This window comes from Bacillus rossius, chromosome 14, assembly GCF_032445375.1.
Source record: "Bacillus rossius redtenbacheri isolate Brsri chromosome 14, Brsri_v3, whole genome shotgun sequence".
Taxonomy (NCBI): Eukaryota; Metazoa; Arthropoda; class Insecta; order Phasmatodea; family Bacillidae; genus Bacillus; species Bacillus rossius.
In genome coordinates, this window is record NC_086341.1 from 45404181 (window position 1) to 45423613 (window position 19433).

Here is a 19433-nt window from a genome sequence, read left to right on the forward strand (position 1 = left end):
GGATATATGTCAGACGAGTGTTACTCAAGTTTAGAATCACATACGTCCCTCTGCCAAGCACTAGAAGTGATTGCATGACCCAGCGCCACTTTCTGGAGATACACATCAATGTAATGTTATTGCAACTGGTTTTGCCAATTACTCATTCAAAAAACTCAGTAACTTTAAGTTTCTTCTTGGTTCCCTCTCACTGTTTTCAAGCAACAATGTACCATTCTTTTGCCCTCACGGAAATTCCCGTGCAGTACAGTATGTGTTTTTGGATTTGCTATTGCGGTTAGCCGGGGTTTTACTGTAATTGTATTTTGAACATTGCTATTCGATTTTAATTTCATGGTGTTGTGACAAATATGTGGCCTGTAAATCATAAATTTGAATAATCGAAACATAATAATAGTCTGTGTAAGACTGGGCTTTGATTTTGGGGAACATGCATGGGTTATGCTCCTTGGCTACATGGCTATGGGGCATTTTTTTGTAATTCGGCCTCTTTTATGGGGGGAGAGGAGGGTATATGGTGCTTAAGGTTGTAGTTCTCATGACTTCTCACAGATGATCCAGTGTCTGTATTTCATAATAAGTTTCTCAAGTTTAAGCCTGTGCGAAAGCAGGTTTTTTGGTGTGACGTGAACATCAAATCAAATGTTTAAAACATTTACGAAGTTAAAATTCAATTACGAATAAGTATGTAAGTATACAACTTTATTCGTAAAAAAAAATATACAACACAAAAAAAAGTAATAATTTTCTAAAGTGAATGTTAGTTTTCCATTGTTTTAAAGCTTTGCAACAAATGTAAAGATTCACATAAGATGCGAAGCTTTGCGTAACAACAGAAGCTTCAAACTTAACGAATAGCAAATTTCCTGGCGAATTCGAATCAAATATGAAAATGAGCTTATATTGATTGGCTTAGTCAGAGCTTCACGCAGGCCTACCTAAAATATATAAAGTTTTTTTTTTTTATATAACCCCCTTCCCTCCCACCTTTTTTTTTTTTCTCGCGTATACGTTCTTGATACGCCCAGCAGAAGGAAGCCACTTTACAAGAGTCGGAGCTTCACGCAGGCATACCTAAGTCAGAGAAATTTGTTTTTTTTTCCTCGTGTGTACGTCCTTGATACGCCCAGCAGAAGAAAGCCACTTTACACGATTTGGACCTTCTCACAGGCCTACCTAAGTCAGAGAAATCAGTTTTTTTCTCGTGTGTACGTCCTTGATACGCCCAGCAGAAGAAAGCCACTTTACACGAGTTGGAGCTTCACACAGGCCTACCTAAGTTAGAGAAATTAGTTTCTTCCTCACGTATACGTGCTTGACACGCCCAGCAGAAGGAAGGGGGGCGCGGAGGGTGAACGTGGTGACGTTGTGGTGGCAGTGGAGGAGATGGACGAGGACGTGGAGATCGTGGAAGAGCTGGCGCAGCAGGAGTACCACAACCACGCCGCGCTCCTGGGGAAGGGCTTTGCGCTGGGCTGCCCGCCCACCATCGCGCAGGCCCTCGACGGGAACCTGCCGTTCAGGTAGGGACTTGCGCGCCGTTCCCTCAGCATGGGCGTCGCAAGGATATACTTTTGGGGGGGGGGGGGGGGGGAGACTGCAATTGATTTAGTTGTTGAGGAATATCCATCCCATTGGGAAAAAAAGCGGGGGGGGGGGGGGGGGGGTCCGGGAAAATTTGGGGTTTGAAGGTGCAAAAAGGTGGTTTTTAGGCATTTTTTCCCCCTAAATATTCTAATTATAGTTGGTTGCAATATACAATTTATTTTTTATAAAAAATATTTTCAGAGAACAAATTTGTAAAAACACAGTGTTCACATTACCACGATTAGACTAAATGCACCATGCGCAACATATGGGTTATATCACAGAAATCATATTTTTAATATAACTACGAAACTAAATTTATTATTGGAGGGGACGAAATTGAAGACTTCTATTATTGCGGGGGACTTGTCCCTGCGACGCCCATGCCCTCAGTGTGCATGCCGTTCTTTGTCGTGCGCCTGCCGGCCGGTGTTGTACTTGGATTTGATTCCATCTCAAAAGAAGATCTATTTTTTTGCGTTAGACATTATGAAGATTTATTTCATCAATTCTTTCGAGAAGAGGTATTTTTGATAGTAATATGGTTTTTTTAATCTTTCGGATGTACTTGAATTTTACAACCTTTAAATACATTTTTACTATCGTTCGATTGAATGACTTTGCCCAAAACTAGGATGGTGGCAAAACTTTCCTTAGATTGTGCTATCAAGAGTAAATGACAAAACAGAAAATTTGGATTTTGCAGTGTGTGACTGTTCAGTGATGGGTAACCACATCCAATTTAGCGTAATAAATGTATTTGTATTTGTTGATAACTCAGCATTGTGTGCTACATATATACATTCTAGACTTGAAATTACTCCAAGAATCCTGTATGGATATTTGTGGTATTTTATTCAAGCACTTCCTGTAGTCGTGCTGATAAATGATATCCAAGCAAAGGATGCACATTATTTCCATGCCTTATTTTAATGCTCTTAATTGTTTTCTTGTGCACGACAATTTACTAAATTTAATTTGAAATTCAAATTTGTTTCCCTTCCTCATTCCCCAATCCCAGTTGGCAATTATAAAGAAACAAATCAGAAGTCTAAAGTTTGTAGATTCGCTGGAATGTCATAGAACACCCCATTTAAATCCACTAAAATAGACTTGCCCACCCCACCTAAAAAATCTCTCAAACATGCACTAAAGGGTGGTCTGTGTCTGTCCGTCATCAGTTTTAATGCCTCAATGACATTCACCTGGTTTTGCAGCAATGGCCATTGGCAGATTAGTGTGGAGTTAAATATAGTATTGACATAGTTATGTTCAATTTATGATTTAAAAGAAGTTCCCTGTGTGCCATGCAAATGTCATTACTCCCTTGTTATCAGTAATTTCTGCGGGATTAAGCCCTTCTTATAGAAGAATTCAGCCGCTGTTTGGCCCATCTGGTTCAGCAACATACGTAACTTGAATCATTAAGAGAGAAGTGGTCGTAATAGTTTCGGAACATTTTTGAAATTATTTTACTGAGAATCAATTAAATTAGTGATGGGTCGGATTCACCTTTTCTGAAATCCAAATCTCGAACTTGATTCTCAAAATAGTGCCTCGCGTCGGAATCTATAACTGAAGAGTTAGGGATAGAAATTAAAGTTCTGAAGAAGAAACTAACTAAATATTAACTTTTAAAATAAATTACATGTTCAGTATATGATGAATTAATTTTTGTCAGTGATGTTTTCTGCAATACTAAAAAAAAACATTCTGAGGGCATTGTAGCTGGTGGCAGGTTCAAACATTTATTTGATAACTTCTGTAGGGGTAAGTAATGGAGTCCTTTGCCAACTACAAAGGCACTAAGGTTCTAATTTCTGAATTTTCCTGAATTATTATTTTTTTTGTGTTTAAAATCTTTTGAATACTAAATATTTGATAGTGCTAAAGGATTTAATTAGATTTAACCTCTGGTAAAGCTGATACAAACAAACATGCATAATACAAAAACTTTATTTGGTTTTTTTTGTATTATGCATGTTTGAATGTCCAATGTTACTAACATTTGTCCGCCCTTCTTTTGGGTGTGGTGACACAGTAGTAGCTTTTAAACTGCTTTCCGTTTGACTCATGCCCCGGCTCTGTATCATAAGTTGTAAGTTGGAAAAAAGCTACTAATTTTTATTTGATTGTTAATAGTAAGCATAAGAACTTCCTTAAGATGCAGACCAACAAATGAGGCATCCAAATTTTGAAGTAGGGTGAAGCTTCCTGCAGTCCAATAATTATATTTTGTGGTCGAATTACATTTTTGATTAATTTTAAATGTTGCAGTAAAATAAATAATATGTCACTTACATACTGTTAAGTGTGTTAGATATTGAATCCACCATTTTTAAATCTTGGTTTTTAATTGGGTAAATGATAAAGTGATATTGCTATTGAGAAGTGACAACTTCTGGAGAAGTAAGACGACCTCCCCACTTCGTGTGTCGTCCCAACACATATCAAAATAAACATTGGACCAGTTGAGAGGAATTGCACAATTGTGGGAAATACAGAGCGATCCACATAAACTTTTACCTTTTAAATTCCCCTATAATCACTAAAGAAACCTTAGTATGAGGTGCTCTCAACTTCAAACTAGAAAGTAACCGTGGGAGAGTTGTGTCCCGTCGCAGTAAGTGTGGTACCCTTCGAACCGTATTCTGTGCGTTTTCCGTATGTGTTCTCATATTCGTGAATGTTCCTGGTTCAGTTTCTGATGCGTTTGGAGGTGATTAATTGAAAACACCTTGTGGACTTACGTCATTGATTGATGTCACAGGAAAATGCCAAGAATGGACAACAAAGGTGAATACGTACATAAAAACATGGAGAACATGGCCTATTTCCAAAAATGTCAAATGTTAATTACCTAGACATCGATCACAGATTGCCCTTCTTCTTCAGGTAGGCCCGCAGGTAAGTTCTGGCGACGTCAGGTCCGGGGATTTTAGAGACTGTGTGGCCTTAGAGGAGGTCATCGTGTCTACATATCACATTAATTATGAAAAATTAACAAAAATAAAACTAATTATGAAAGTCACTAAAACGTCTAGAATGAAACAGTAACAGTGCTGGAATTCAATACCATTTTAGTGACACCTCACCTCACCTTTTGTCACCTTGCACATGAAAAATGAGTAGTAGGAGCTTTCTGTCATAAAAATCGACATGTTCCTGTGAATAAGATTTTTATTATATATAAAAAAAGGCATAGTGATGAAAAAAATTAGGCAAGAAAATTTTAATAAAAGGGCTAGAAAAAGTCCTGTCATTTAAGGTATTTGTAGACACACTGAAGTGGCATATGTGAGCAATGAACACATTAGAAGCATGGCATGGTCCATGCAGTGCCATCTTGTTGCAACAAGCCTTCCAGCTACTCAATATCGTTACAAGTTGCTCCAAAAATACATTAAAGATGTGTTATTAAACTATTTCATCGAAAGAAAATGGAGCCATCAGTTCTGGCTGCAGACATTGCCTGCCAGATCCCAAGTTTTCTTTGGAAAAAGTGGGAACGTCGGGCCGTTTTGGGAGTCGTAACCGGGAAGGTGGGACCAGGCGTCATCCGTAAACCATGTAATGGATGGAGTGCCCAGCCTTTCAGTGCTCAACAGCCTGAAATATTGGCAATAACAACCGTCAGTAACATTCTCTTTTAATGTTCAGGATAAGGTAAAAATTCAACCAATTTTCGTAATTTTTTTCCACAGATTTACTTGGAACACAAAAAAAGTTTACAGTAATATTTACAAATGAAACAATATCTGTGATATGCAATAAATACAGTCATAAGTTTTGACTTATTTTTCACAGCATTTAAGACCGTCTTTGGCTTGGTATGACCATCTTACCAGTAAACATCAAATTTATGTAATTTATTTGTACCACACATGGTTTATAATGATTTATTAAAAAGTAAAGTATGCTTTCAATTCAAGATGCTACTCTCCAGTTAGACATTAGACACATCTGTTGCTGTGTTCTATTAATTTAAGATGTTCTAAGTGGCTAATTTGAAATTATGTTTCATAATTTAAAATAATTGCTTTAACCTGCGTGAATCACTATTTAGTGTCCTGCGAAGTAGTAAAATGAAGTAAAAACACAGCATTTGAAAGTCATACAGTGACATAGTTTTGCAATAAACTAATTGAGCTTTTAAATTTGATCTTTATCACTGCGAAAAATATCTCTGATGTAAGACATGCATGCGATCAGGTTTCTGTATACGAAACTATAAATTTAAATTTTATGACCATGGCGATGAATTTGTACCATAGGATAGGCACTAAACGACTTACGTGGTACCAAGTTTTTAATTTAAGCAGAGCAGTACAGAACAAAAATAAAATAAAAAAGTAAATCAATAAGTTGCTTCTGCACTTAATGGCACATGATTCCTTATCCCTCGAAGCCTGTCACCTGAGCCCTATCCAGGGTATCAGCAGCTACTGAAGAAGTGGACAGTCTATACTTCCCTCTAACTTCTATGATAGACACAGAAAAACTGGAGACGTTTGTTGTTGTTACCAAAATATGCAAGTTATTTCATTAATGCTTAATTTGGCCAGAGAACACTCATAAACCCCTACAAATTAAGTAAATTTGTATGGCATAAAACGTTATTCAGTCTTAGCGTACAAGTGGAAATGCAGAAAGGAGTAAAATTGTAATTGGTAGCAAAGGTGTTTGGGTTCTGAATTATTTGGTTCGGTGTGAGTTAAGACCAAACCAAATGCACACTGGACATAAATGAAGTCTGTTAACTGTTTAACTTCAATAGGGAGCATTAATAAGTGTGAACATTATTATTAAGTGGTACCTGAGTGCCAAGTGCAGCTCAGGACTAGACATTCTCAAAATATAAAAAGTGTGTTGTTGGTTTTGCAAGAATTAGTGTGCTAGGAGTAAACAGCCATGCGTAACTACGTGATGCAACAGATACAGTTGTAATGTTGTGTTACATACTTGATATGACTGCAGACACAAAATCAAACTACCAATTATTACTTTTGCAGGAAAATTATAAGTTTTGATGCGACCAGTGAGAGACATCAAGTGTGTTAATTGAACAGATAAACCTTAAGACTTGGGCTCACAGCCACAATGGATTTTAAGAAATACTTAAGATGGGACTGTTGAAGTAAAGTTATATACATTTTACTATCTGGGAGAATAGAAAATAAACTTGTAGTGAGTGGCTGCCATTAGTAGTGGTCCTGATCTTTCCTGGGCTCTGATATTTTGGAGAGGGGCCAACCAACTTGAATTGTGACCATTGATGTGCTAATTTATTCCAAGAAATTTTAATGTTCTGTCTCAAAAAATTATACTCGGGTTGGTCTTATTAATGTTAACCATCAAATTCTTGTGAAAATTCATGATTATATGAGGCAATATAATAAGTTTTTCTAATAAGAAATCATGAAAGTTCAATTGAAATCTAAAGGTCCAGCACTTTGAATGACTTGCTAATAGCAATTAAAACCTTCTTTTTTTTTCATCCCATATTAATGTTTATATTTTCCACAGGAAACTAGACAAATAAGAAATGACAAGTCGCTGGTTGCGAGACCCCACGGGGCAGTTTTCCGGCTTGGCCGCATCACAGTTCTACGGGCAACAACTTAAATTACTATTATTTTCTTGGCTTATCACAAATAGCAGATCAGGTGGAGAAAAATTCCAGTGCAAAAACTAACTACAAAAAGCAATTTCCAATACGTATATCATGGAACAACCGTTGGAAATGCTACAGAACAAAATTTGAATAATATTGGTTATTGTTTTTGTAACAGATACATTTTTCTTATTCTGTAGATAAATTAGTTGATAGAAGGTACAGTGCCATTAATTATGTATTTTTAGCAAGAGCATGTAATGGTATCGCATGTCTGAGACACATCAAGAAGCTACAAAATTAGCAAAGTGTCATGAATATTTTTGCAGTAAAGTGCTAGTCTTGCACTGTTGCAAGTTTTACACAAATAATTCACAATCTCATTTAGTCATCAATAGACATTTAAGCAAAATTTAATGGACGGATGCAGGAGAAGGCTACCTACCTGTTCTCTAATTTTTTAAAAATCTTAGTTCAAACTATCTTGGTTTTGATTTTGTTCTGAGAAGTATTTTGTTATAAACTGTGATTCATTGTGTTTATATTACCGGTACTTTGCTTCTTCAACCCATGTAGTTAGCTGTCTCTTCCGTATACTACCTGGAACTGCCCTGCACCTACTTAACGCAAGAAATATTTCTGCTTTTGCGTTATAGATGAGGTTAATCACAGAAGATTTTTACGTAACAGTTTTGCAGTGAAACAGAATGTTTTGAAAAATGACACATGGAGCTCTCAGTGTAATTTTGTGTTATACTCTACCTGTCACCTTTGCTAAACCACTCCACAAAGCAAAAAGAAATTAGTATTATTTGTAGCATGTAGGCACATAGTAATTTGCCATGTTTAATTCTCTTTTTTTTTTAGTTTGTCTCTATTTGTCATACACATCAAATTTGACTGTTTGGGTTGATGTTTTTTGGTTAGGTCAATTTTTTTGGTGAGATTCATTGAAACTTGTAATGTAAAATGTGATGAAACTGTAGGTAAGATCAGGGATCTAAAGTAGAGAGGAAAAAAGTAGTCAAAATAAAGTGTGAGAAAGATATTGGAATGAAAATAAACATTACCATCAAGTGAAATAAAGGAATTAACTGCCAGATACATAAACAGCAGATTCAGTAGTAGTGCCACTTACAAACACACTTGCTTTTAGTTATAATGTCCTAGAATAGAAATGTACTCAACCTGTGTATACAAGAAATAAACATTTCAACATTTTTACCATACAGGTACAAAAACAAACATACAGAATTTTAACTGTTCAATCCTATAAATTTCCAGGACCTATCCTCAACATCAAATGCTTATTGTAAAGTTAGTGACATTTTCAACAGTCTTTGGCAATGAACGCCATGAATAAAATTCACACTAGGTTTAAAATAAAATCTATACATCTCTCTTACTGATGTGCTCAGAGTTCACATGTGCACATTGCAGAAGCCCTATTGAACTAACAAATCTATTGTGGTAACAAAACACATATGTATCAATTAAAACTGTTACTTAACGGTTAAATATCTAGTGTCTGGCAAAGAAAGACCTAAAAATTCTTGCTGAAATTTGTGAGTTTAGTTTGTACAGTTTACTGCAATTTATGTTAATAAAGTCAGGTGCTTACTTCTTCAAACTTGCAGGCGTATTCAATCCTGTTTGCTTCTTAGGTGGGACTCGAATGATTAGTAATTGCATTTTATAAAATGCACAAACAATAGAAATTAAACTTGACTTTCATATCCTATGATTTAAACTTTTTGGTTAAAATTTTACATCAATCTAGTTTTGGTGTTTACATTCAAGGAACTTAGATATTTAATATTTAGTAAGTACAAACATTGCTAAAGGTATAGACAAAATTAATTTTGTGCTGTTTTAACAAATGACTAATGTCTAATGATTTATATTAAAGTGACCATTTCATAGTCGTACCTTGTTGCATTATTAATGCTTTTAAAAAACACGCAAAATTTAATACTAGCTAAGTGTTCAGTCTTCGCCGTGATATGGGACGTGTACGGTACGGGCGCGGTTCAGTTCGGCTGTCTCAGCGGCTCTGCGCGTTCCACTATGACGTGCAGCTCCGTCTCGCGGTACGTCCTGCCGTCGGGCACCACCATCTTGAGCCGGCGGTCGCCGACGGGCCGGTCTTTGGTGGGTTTCTTGGCGTCGTCCCGCTCGCCGGGCGGCACGTTGATCCACTCCTTCTGCCTCCTGGCGCGCCGCCGCCTCCAGACGAGTATCGCCAGCAGGACGATCAGCAGCAGGCCGAAGAGCCCGGCCACGATGGCGGCGATGAACACGTACACGTTCCGCGTCGTGTAGCCGCAGTGGTAGTTGCTGTACTCCTGGAAGCGCACGTACGGCTGCCGGTCCAGCTTCTGCCGGCACCAGAAGCCCGTGAGGACCTCCGCAGGCTGGGGCGAGCCCGCCCGCGGCAGGGACCCCGAGGAGAATGTCACCAGTTGGAAGCTCCAGGACTCCAGCGCCTCGCACGAGCACGCGCGGTCCACGTACACCCGGAAGAACCTCGGGTCGAAGCACGTGCCGTCCACCACCAGCGAGTTGTTGGTGAAGCCGGCGATGGTGTTGTTCTCAAAGATGAGCTCCTGCCGGCCGTGCCTGGCGCGGAACTGCTGGTCCACGGAGAAGCCCAGGAAGGCGCCCGCGCCCAGGGACGCGAACTTGTTGTTCTGGACGATGATGGGCCCGCGCGTGGAGACCCTCAGGGCCTCCCCGGCCATGCGCCCCACCGTCGAGTCGATCATCCTGAAGGTGAGGGGGTTCACGATCCGGACCGCTGCGCTGTGCATTGTGTCGATGGCGACCCTCTTGATGAGCACCTCCCGGTGCACCTCGAGGTCCATGAGGGCGTGGCTGGGCAGGAGCGCGAGCCTGCCGCCAGACACCACCAGGTACTGCACGGAGAACCTCTTGAGCGCCTGCGACTGCAGCTCGTCGACGGAGCAGTCCACCAGCTCCAGCCGCTCCATGCCCGAGAGGCTGACGAACGCGAAGGTCTCGACGACGCGCACCCTCACGCCGGTCAGCAGCACCGCGTCCAGGCGCCCCCGGAAGGCGTAGCTCGGCACGGCCGGCAGACTAGCGTTGACGATCCTGACCACGATGCCGCGGGGCGGGACTCCCTCCGCTGCGATACTCTCGTTCCAGTCGAAGCCGTGACTGCGCACCTCCAGCTCGGCGACATTAGAGATCTCCACGCTGCGCAGCGCCTGTAGCCCTCGCAGCGCGTGCTGCTGTACGAGCACCTTGGAGCAGTTGCTGACCAGGAGAGAGGTGGTGGTCTCTGGGATCCTCTGTGTGTCGTTGGACCTGAGCACCAGCTCCTGCAACAGTGAGGCCACGTCATTGGGAGACATTGGAGATCTCCACGCTGCGCAGCGCCTGTAGCCCTCGCAGCGCGTGCTGCTGTACGAGCACCTTGGAGCAGTTGCTGACCAGGAGAGTGGTGGTGGTCTCGGGGATCCTCTGGGTGTCGTTGGACCTGAGCACCAGCTCCTGCAACAGTGGGGCCACGTCATTGGGAGACATTGGAGATCTCCACGCTGCGCAGCGCCTGTAGCCCTCGCAGCGCGTGCTGCTGTACGAGCACCTTGGAGCAGTTGCTGACCAGGAGAGTGGTGGTGGTCTCGGGGATCCTCTGGGTGTCGTTAGACCTGAGCACCAGCTCCTGCAACAGTGGGGCCACGTCATTGGGAGACATTGGAGATCTCCACGCTGCGCAGCGCCTGTAGCCCTCGCAGCGCGTGCTGCTGTACGAGCACCTTGGAGCAGTTGCTGACCAGGAGAGTGGTGGTGGTCTCGGGGATCCTCTGGGTGTCGTTAGACCTGAGCACCAGCTCCTGCAACAGTGGGGCCACGTCATTGGGAGACATTGGAGATCTCCACGCTGCGCAGCGCCTGTAGCCCTCGCAGCGCGTGCTGCTGTACGAGCACCTTGGAGCAGTTGCTGACCAGGAGAGTGGTGGTGGTCTCGGGGATCCTCTGGGTGTCGTTAGACCTGAGCACCAGCTCCTGCAACAGTGGGGCCACGTCATTGGGAGACATTGGAGATCTCCACGCTGCGCAGCGCCTGTAGCCCTCGCAGCGCGTGCTGCTGTACGAGCACCTTGGAGCAGTTGCTGACCAGGAGAGTGGTGGTGGTCTCGGGGATCCTCTGGGTGTCGTTAGACCTGAGCACCAGCTCCTGCAACAGTGGGGCCACGTCATTGGGAGACATTGGAGATCTCCACGCTGCGCAGCGCCTGTAGCCCTCGCAGCGCGTGCTGCTGTACGAGCACCTTGGAGCAGTTGCTGACCAGGAGAGAGGTGGTGGTCTCTGGGATCCTCTGTGTGTCGTTGGACCTGAGCACCAGCTCCTGCAACAGTGAGGCCACGTCATTGGGCAACATGGGAGATCTCCACGTTACGCAGTGCCAGGAGACCAGGTTGCCTACGAAATAACCGAGGATACCAATATCTGCACATCTTCATGACTTATTATTATTATTATTATTATTTTACATAACAGGGTCATTTTTCATGTATAATATGCTGAAACGTGCTTGAATCAAGTTTCTAACATGCTACAATCTCTCACGCGTTTGAGGGTAACCAGGAGAGGCAATCCCTTCCAGTAGGGATCAGCAGAGTGTGACCTAGAGTATGTTAATACTGTGCCACATGATTACCGACAAAATATCTAATCAAAATATTTATTATTAACAGACAACGTGATGACATAAATCTCCGGTTACAAATGTACAATTACACAAACGACGTTCCGACAGCAAAGACAGCTAGGATCTGCCCAATTGTGGGCGTACAAATAAATTTGTATAGGGGACTAATTTTTGATGCGAAAACGTTCACGAGTATTGAGCACAAGCATGAGTAAATAGCCCAAAGCCCAGCCAACATGAAATAAATATTTAGCAACAAGAACGCACGCATGCTCTAAACCAAGGTCCAATTACTGTAGCATGCATTGCTGGCCAAATGCCCAAATCTAATTACAAGTTACATAGAGTTTGACGACGCGTCGACAACAAGGACGGCAGTTCGGTGCGGGCGGAGGTTGTTTTAAGCTAGCCCGTGGTATAGGGCCCGCTGCACATGACGCGATACCAATACAGGGCAGAACAACCAGGAAAACAATTTTAACAATACTGCCCAACTGAAAAACTAGGCGTCCTATACAACTGCGGACGCATTATGTTAAAAGCATGAAATGCTATAAAGGGAAGACGAACAAGTGGCAATGCAAACCACACAACAAAACAGCAGGCAGATCTGCGGGGCGCAGAATTTACAGCCCAATAGCAACAAACCGCTATGGCGAGTTACGTTAAGACATCTACGGGCTATGTAAAATGGCTAAATAAAGGCACGACCATATCGCGCATGCACTTACGATCTACAATTTTCGCTCAACGGCACCGCCGATACTGACCCGTCCTCCATCTCCGACCGCAACCGGAAGACAAGCTCTTACAGCAGCTTATATAGCAGCACCCGACAGACAGCGCTAGTGCGGCGGAGGCGAACTAAAAAGGGGTGGGAGGTCGGAAATGGAGAGGGAAATCTCGGTAGAAGCGGCGGAGGGGAACGGGGGTGGGGAATGCTAGGCCGCGCGGGAGCTATGAACGAAGCAGCAGTTTCAATGCGAAACCAGTAATAAAATAAAATAACTCTTCTACTTGCATGATCAATGCAAATTTTTATGTTAAAAAGCTATATTTTTTTTTAAGGATAGGTTCCACGTGATTTTGTTGTACACTCTCCAAGTAATTATATTTGATGTGCGACCATAAGCTGGATTGAGACGTCGAAAAACAAAAATGCAGTTATCAAATCATGTAGACCTTTTCGCGACTAGTGCCACTCGGGACCTTCTGTGTTGGCGGTGAACCTCCTTATTTATTCCAAGTGGTGTGAGAGAGAAGGAGGGGGAAGGGAGCGGATAGACGCTAGTAGTTCAAGTGCCGCAACGATAAGACGACTCCCGCAAGTGGGAAGTTGTTCGCTTGCACCGAGCCTGAATGGACAAACACTGACCCACTAGTACTACCTCGCGTCCCTCCTCGCTAATTCACTTTCTCACATTGACTGTTGCTGCTGTGGATCGAAGTACTTCGAGCATCAGATGCCTTATACGTAGATACCTGCAAAATTCGCGGATTCATTCGGCGATAGGCTAGAATTCAAACACATATACCTCTTAGATAATTTTGCTGTTGGCTTACTGTTCATCTGGACGAATTTCAACCAGTTATAAACCCTCAACCAAAGAAGGATCGAATCACAGACAAACCAGCTGTGGGCAGCCAATGAACTTGCGTTAATTGCCCGAGTGTACAGGGGTATGTGCAGTCTATCCTGAAGGCCATCGAAACCGCGAATTTTGCAGGTCTCTACATACGACTTTGTAACATTTTTTTGAAGTGAAACTTCTTTACAGTAGAGGCGATGACGTCATCGGAGAGTAACCCCCGCGCGGGGGGGGGGGGGGGGGGGTTTGTGATGTAATGCTCGGAGCATTACGGAAAGTGTAACTATCAGGAAGAGTGGTTTCACTTCATTGCTGTATACATTAGTTAATTGTTTTGTGGAGTGTGTACCAAACTATTATTTTTTTAAAAAATTATATTTCAAAGAAAGTCTACATAATTCAGTCCCTACCATGATGCGATTTCCGGAACATTTCTACCTAGTTTCACGTACCATAGCCCCTACGCCATAATTCAAAAGTTTATATATGGATGTATATACACACACATGCACACAGGGTCATATTCATTATTCAAGAAAGAAAGTTTCGCTCGTAATTCGAACTCGTCCCAGGCAAATGGGAAGGGGGTGGACCCCCTCCCCTCCCTCATTCGCAAGTGCCAATGGGCTAGGTTGTATTATAGCTCTGTGGAAGCGCCCCCCCCCCCCCCTACTATTAGTGGAACGGGGAAATCCCCTTAAGGTGAAAATTGAACTGGGAATATTTTCGCAGCCGGTGTGGATTGTGCTTAGTTGTGGCATAGCGAGCATGGCGTGCCTTTCAAGATCCGCCTGAGCGCGAGGTGCCTGTCCCATAAACTAATTACAAGTCAAGAAAAGTTGATAAGCCAATTAATCACTATTCTGAATTTAAAAAAAAATTGAAACAGTGCTGTATTTTTCGGGTTATAAGTAGAGACACCTGTATTTCGCGATTTAATTTCATGTCAAGGTGTTTCACAAAACACTGTAGCTTTTTCTAAGAGTCATGGCAAATCGTGAGGGAGCAGCAGTACGGTGACCACATTCTCATTGGCCCCGTCAAGAGCGGGACGACACCTCTCACCAGTAGCGGATCCAGAGGGGGCGGGGAGGGGGGGGGCTAAGGGGCTCAAGCCCCCTCCAAAAGCATCTGGGTCCACTATTGTTTTAGTGTTTGCCTTGATAAAGCCTAGCCTCAGCTGGGTCAAGCCCCTCCCAAACCAAAATCCTGGATCCGCCACTGCCTCTCACCGACCTCAACCAATAACCACAGGAGAAAAGCTACAGTATTTTGTGAAATACCTTGACACGAAATGTATTCGCGAAATACAGGTGTCCCTAGTTATAAGCATTTATTCGAAAGTTTTTATGATTATATACCGTGATTAATAATGTTTGCAACGTAAAAATAAATAAATAAAATAAAGCTTGACATTCATATCTTTCACTTGACAACAAAGTACATTTTTTTACGTTCCAACTTGTTATTAGAAAACGAAGGAGAGAATAAAGGAATCATGACATCTGATTCGCCTTTAAAGAATTTTAGTTGTTTTCTCTTTCTTACTACTTTTGAAGTGATTTTTTTTCTTGGGAGCTACAATTTTCGAGCGTTACGAAAATTTCGATCGTATGAGAGGAATAGTTGCGTACATGGTGGGGGAACGCATGCGCTAGCGGTCGAATGGGAGGACGGCAATGGGGAGGGATAGGTACATAGCGCCGCATGCTATATGCTAGTTGTAACGGCTTGAAGGGGAGACAGCAGGAGAGAGGTAGAAATGACGCAGCAGTGATACTGCGAAATTCTCATAACACTGCTTGTGTTTGTCTACTCCTCAGTTTAGGTAACGGCTGACGATTGACGCTACCTTATTTATTTTATTTACTGTATCTGCAATTTATTTATTCGTGTGGAAAATAGTTTTTTTATGTAAATAGTGTAAATGAAAATGTAAAAACTTAAGAGGTTAGCTTTATAAGTGTAATTTATTTTGGTATGTGAATAATTTGATTTGAAATGTCAAAATTACTTGTACCTATATTTGAAAGACAGACTTTATAAGTTTTATTTTATGTTCGATTGGAAGTTTTTTTTTTTCGTTCTTTCATTTTATTCAGTTGGAGATCGTGATATAACATCACCATGCCTAGAAACAAGGCAGAAGCAGATAAGAGATATCGAAGGCAACGTGGGAATAAACCGCCAAAAGAGGCGACAAAAAGTGCCAGTGAACGTATTCGAGAGCAGGGCGTGGAAAAAGTTTTTTTTTTTTTTTTTTTTTTCATTTGAGATTATACCCGCATCCTTAAGAGTAGTATGTAAATGTTTCTCCGGGCGCAGGCGCCAGGCGGTGGTGACTGGTGCCGACCGCCATATTGGATTTGTGACGTCACGGCAGCCATCTTGAACTCAAAAATTCCTCAAAATGACTCAAAAATTCCCGTTTAGAGGAAAAATGGCTTGTATTCTTCCACAAAATTTCAAAAATTAGGATTTCGAAAAACCTCAAAATACTTTTGCCTTAGAAAGAACACAAATTCCTAAAACAGGCTTATCGGAGGCTGTAGACATGGAAATCCTAATTTTTGTGGAAGAATACGAGAAATTTTTCCTCAAAACGGGAATTTTTAAGGAATTTTGAGTCATTTTTGAGTCCAAGATGGCTGCCTTGACGTCACAAATCCAAGATGGCGGTCGGCACCACTCACCACCGCCTGGCGCCTGCGCCCGGAGAAACATTTACATACTACTCTTAAATATTCTAAATTATTATCTCTTGTTCAATAAAAAAAATAGGTGGTAATAATTTATCTCTACCTATACCTAATAAACACGAAAGTTTCACTTATGTTGCGCGTGGACTCCACGTAGGTACACGTTTTTTGTTAATGCAATTCGTAATGTCGGGTGCTGGTGCGTGCCGGCTCGGGAACCTGTAGCCCCCGTGTGCCACACTCTGCCCCGACACACGGAAACAAAGGGCTCTGTGTTCAAACACCCTCCCCCCATATCCCCCCCCCCCCCATATCCCCCACCCGGGTACTCCTCCACGGAGCGCTGACACCGCGCATACCGCGATAGCGCCCAGAGTTCCCCCGCGCGTGCAACTGTCCGGTGTTGCCAGACGTGCCCGCGTTGCCATGTCTGTGCCCGGCGCAGACAGCACACACCATTTACACGTAATTATTATCTAATATATAGAGACCGAAAAAATTCACGAATTCATTTCATGATACGCTAAAAAACAAATAGTTATACCTCAAGTGCTGCCTCTGCTTTTGGCTCACAACTCACCTGGATGACTCTGGGCCAGTGAGAAACACCCGACCAAAGCTTTATACGAATCACAGGCTGCAACGTTGGGACGTCTCACAAGACAGCAGCCAATGAGTGGGTCATATTTGACCGAGTGTACGTAGAACTATGGAGTTCATACTACAGGTCATTGAACCCGCGAATTTTTCCAGTCCCTAGTAATTATTATCTAATATATTAAGATATTAAAATGTTAATATTTATTAATTATTATTAGAAACTCTTCAAATTTGCCAATGAGTTTGGAAAATATTGTAACAAAAGTCAACTAACATAATATCTCCAAGATTTTTTTATTTTTATTTTTATTGTGTAATAGGTCGAACATGTCAAAGGTTCGCGTGAAATGGCGACAACAGTTGCCCAATCTACCAAAAATTTGGACAAGTAATTAAATTAAAGGTAGATTAGTGTGGTAAATCGACAATGAATTCTATCACAATACTGCCAATCTTAATAATGTTCGCAGGCTTTCACGGCCATTGTCTGAAGTAGCTTGGCTTCTGGGTTGTAGCCGTGCCCTTGGCGAATAATTCTACCGACGTTTCGATCGACATTGCAGTCGCCATCATCAGGTAACTGCTCCCTGATGATGGCGACTGCAATGTCGACCGAAACGTCGGTAGAATTATTCGCCAAGGGCACGGCTACAACCCAGAAGCCAAGCTACTTCACTACTGCCAATCTTGTTAAAAATTAATTTAACAGTTGATGCCATAAAGTTTCCCTTGGACTTGGCGAACTTCGGTTCGCATAACGTCAGCCGCCACAGTTGGCAGCACCAGTGGTTACACATTTCCGTCCCGTTCACGGCATGACCAGAGACTGAAAAAATTCGCGCTTTCGATGACCTCTAGGATAGACTCCACAACCCCCTACACACTCAGGCAAATGCCACCAGCTCATTGGCTATTGACTCGTGACACCCGTCAACTGGGACGCTTGCGATTCGATACTTTTTTGGTTGAAGGTTTTCCATTGGCTCAAAGTCCTTCAGATAAACCGTAAGCCAATCACAGAAGCAATATAAAGGTACAGTTGTTTGGATTCTAGCATATCGTGAAATTAATCCGCGAATTTTTCCGGTCTCTAGGCATGACTCTTGCCGAATGCCTAGGGGGCAGGCATTTTTCGCGAATAAATCTGAACGCTTATTAGACTGCAACAAGTTACACTCGCACCAGCGGTTTCTTCCTTGTTATTGGCGGACGTGTGCCAGGGAAGTCGTTGCCTTGTTTGACCGAGCCACTCAGGACGTGCATTGCTTCCGCACTGACTCACTGTGATTGGTTGTTGTAACAATCGAAATCGACCTGGGAGAAATTCACCCAATCACGAGACACAGACGATGCTACAAGTGTTTTTTAACTTTCAGCCAGCCTCGGGAATCTTTTCGCGAAGTATGCATGACTCTTGCCGAATGCCGTATACCTAGGGAATCGGAAAAATTCGCGGGTTCAATGAACTGTAGCATGAACTCCATAGTTCTACGTACACTCGGTCAAATGTCACCCTCTCATTGGCTGCTGTCTTGTGAAGGTGTCCCAATGTAAGCGGCCTGTGATTCGACCAGTGGCGTAGCCAGGATTTGTGTATGGGGGGTGTTAAGAAGCATGGCCTCACCCCCCCCCCCCCCCCCCGTATTAAAGCGGGGGGTCCGGGGGTCCTCCCCCGGGAAAATTTGGAATTTAAGGTGTAAAATAGTGCTATTTTAGCAGTTTTCGGTACTTAAATTTAAATATTGTAACGGTAAATTTGTTTTTATTAATTTAATATGAAATTTGTTTGAGTGATGAATAAGAAATTAATTAAAGATTTGGTGCTAAGGGGGGGGTTTGAACCCCTAAAACCCCCCCCTGGCTACGCCCCTGGATTCGACACAGCTTCGGTTGAATGTTTTCTCACTGGCCCAGAGTCATCCGGGTGAGTTGTGAGCCGATAGCAGAGGCAGCACTGAGATATAACTATTTGTATTTTAGCCTATCGTGAAATGAATTCGCGAATTTTTCCGGTCTCTGCGTATGGGGTCGTCCATTAATCACGTGATGTTTTTTTTAGCAAATTTTTAACGCCCCTCCCCCCCAGTGATTTGTGGTGAGGTTTTAGACTACCCCCTCCCCTCCCCCCAACAAATCACGTGTATTTTTTCGGTACAAAATATTTTTAAAAATTTCAGAATATTATCTTTAAATATAGGTATAATCTAATTTAATTCTGGAAAATTAAGCACAGCATGTATATTCGACGCCAAAATCACAGACTTACTGGCGGCTGGCAAGCCGAGCCGGGTGGTTCATGTTGCGGCGGGCGGGGATATTGTTGCCTGGCTACGGCGAGTCAAGGTCACGCGTCGCTTTTCGGTTTTAGTAGAAATCGCGTGAAAAAAATAAATACACGTGATATCTCTCTACACCCCTCCTCCCCCCTTGTGATATTTCGTGATTTTTCCGAACCCCCCTTTTCGAGCCTCGCGTGATTAATGGACGATCCCTATACCGAGAGCTGAGACGTGGACGTGATGTGCACACACACACACGTGTTCGCCGGGGGGCGGAGGAGGCCGGCGCAAGGTCGCCGCCCCCGCCGGTGTTGTTTATGGACGCGACCCGCCGCCGCCTGAATACGGAATGCCAGGACTCGGTGACCCGAGCGGCGGCGGCCATG

General features: G+C 42.8%; 2 protein-coding genes across 6 annotated transcripts in view; one reads left to right on the forward strand and one right to left on the reverse strand.

Moving 5' to 3' along the window:
* Positions 1–19433, forward strand: part of LOC134538847 (E3 ubiquitin-protein ligase MYCBP2) — a 455666-nt gene that overhangs the window by 110440 nt on the left and 325793 nt on the right. For all 4 annotated transcript variants that reach the window (XM_063380393.1, XM_063380394.1, XM_063380396.1 and 1 more), the window contains exon 34: positions 1379–1523. In XM_063380393.1, coding sequence (XP_063236463.1) covers positions 1379–1523 — 145 coding nt within the window. The remainder of the gene's footprint in view (positions 1–1378; positions 1524–19433) is intronic.
* Positions 5252–19433, reverse strand: part of LOC134538841 (uncharacterized) — a 45818-nt gene continuing 31636 nt past the window's right edge. The window contains exon 2 of one of the 2 annotated variants that reach the window (XM_063380383.1): positions 5252–10545. In XM_063380383.1, the coding sequence (XP_063236453.1) occupies positions 9232–10545 (1314 nt within the window). In that variant the 3' untranslated portion in view covers positions 5252–9231. Of the gene's footprint in view, positions 11578–19433 lie in introns of both variants that reach the window. The other variant, XM_063380382.1, reaches the window with a different exon arrangement.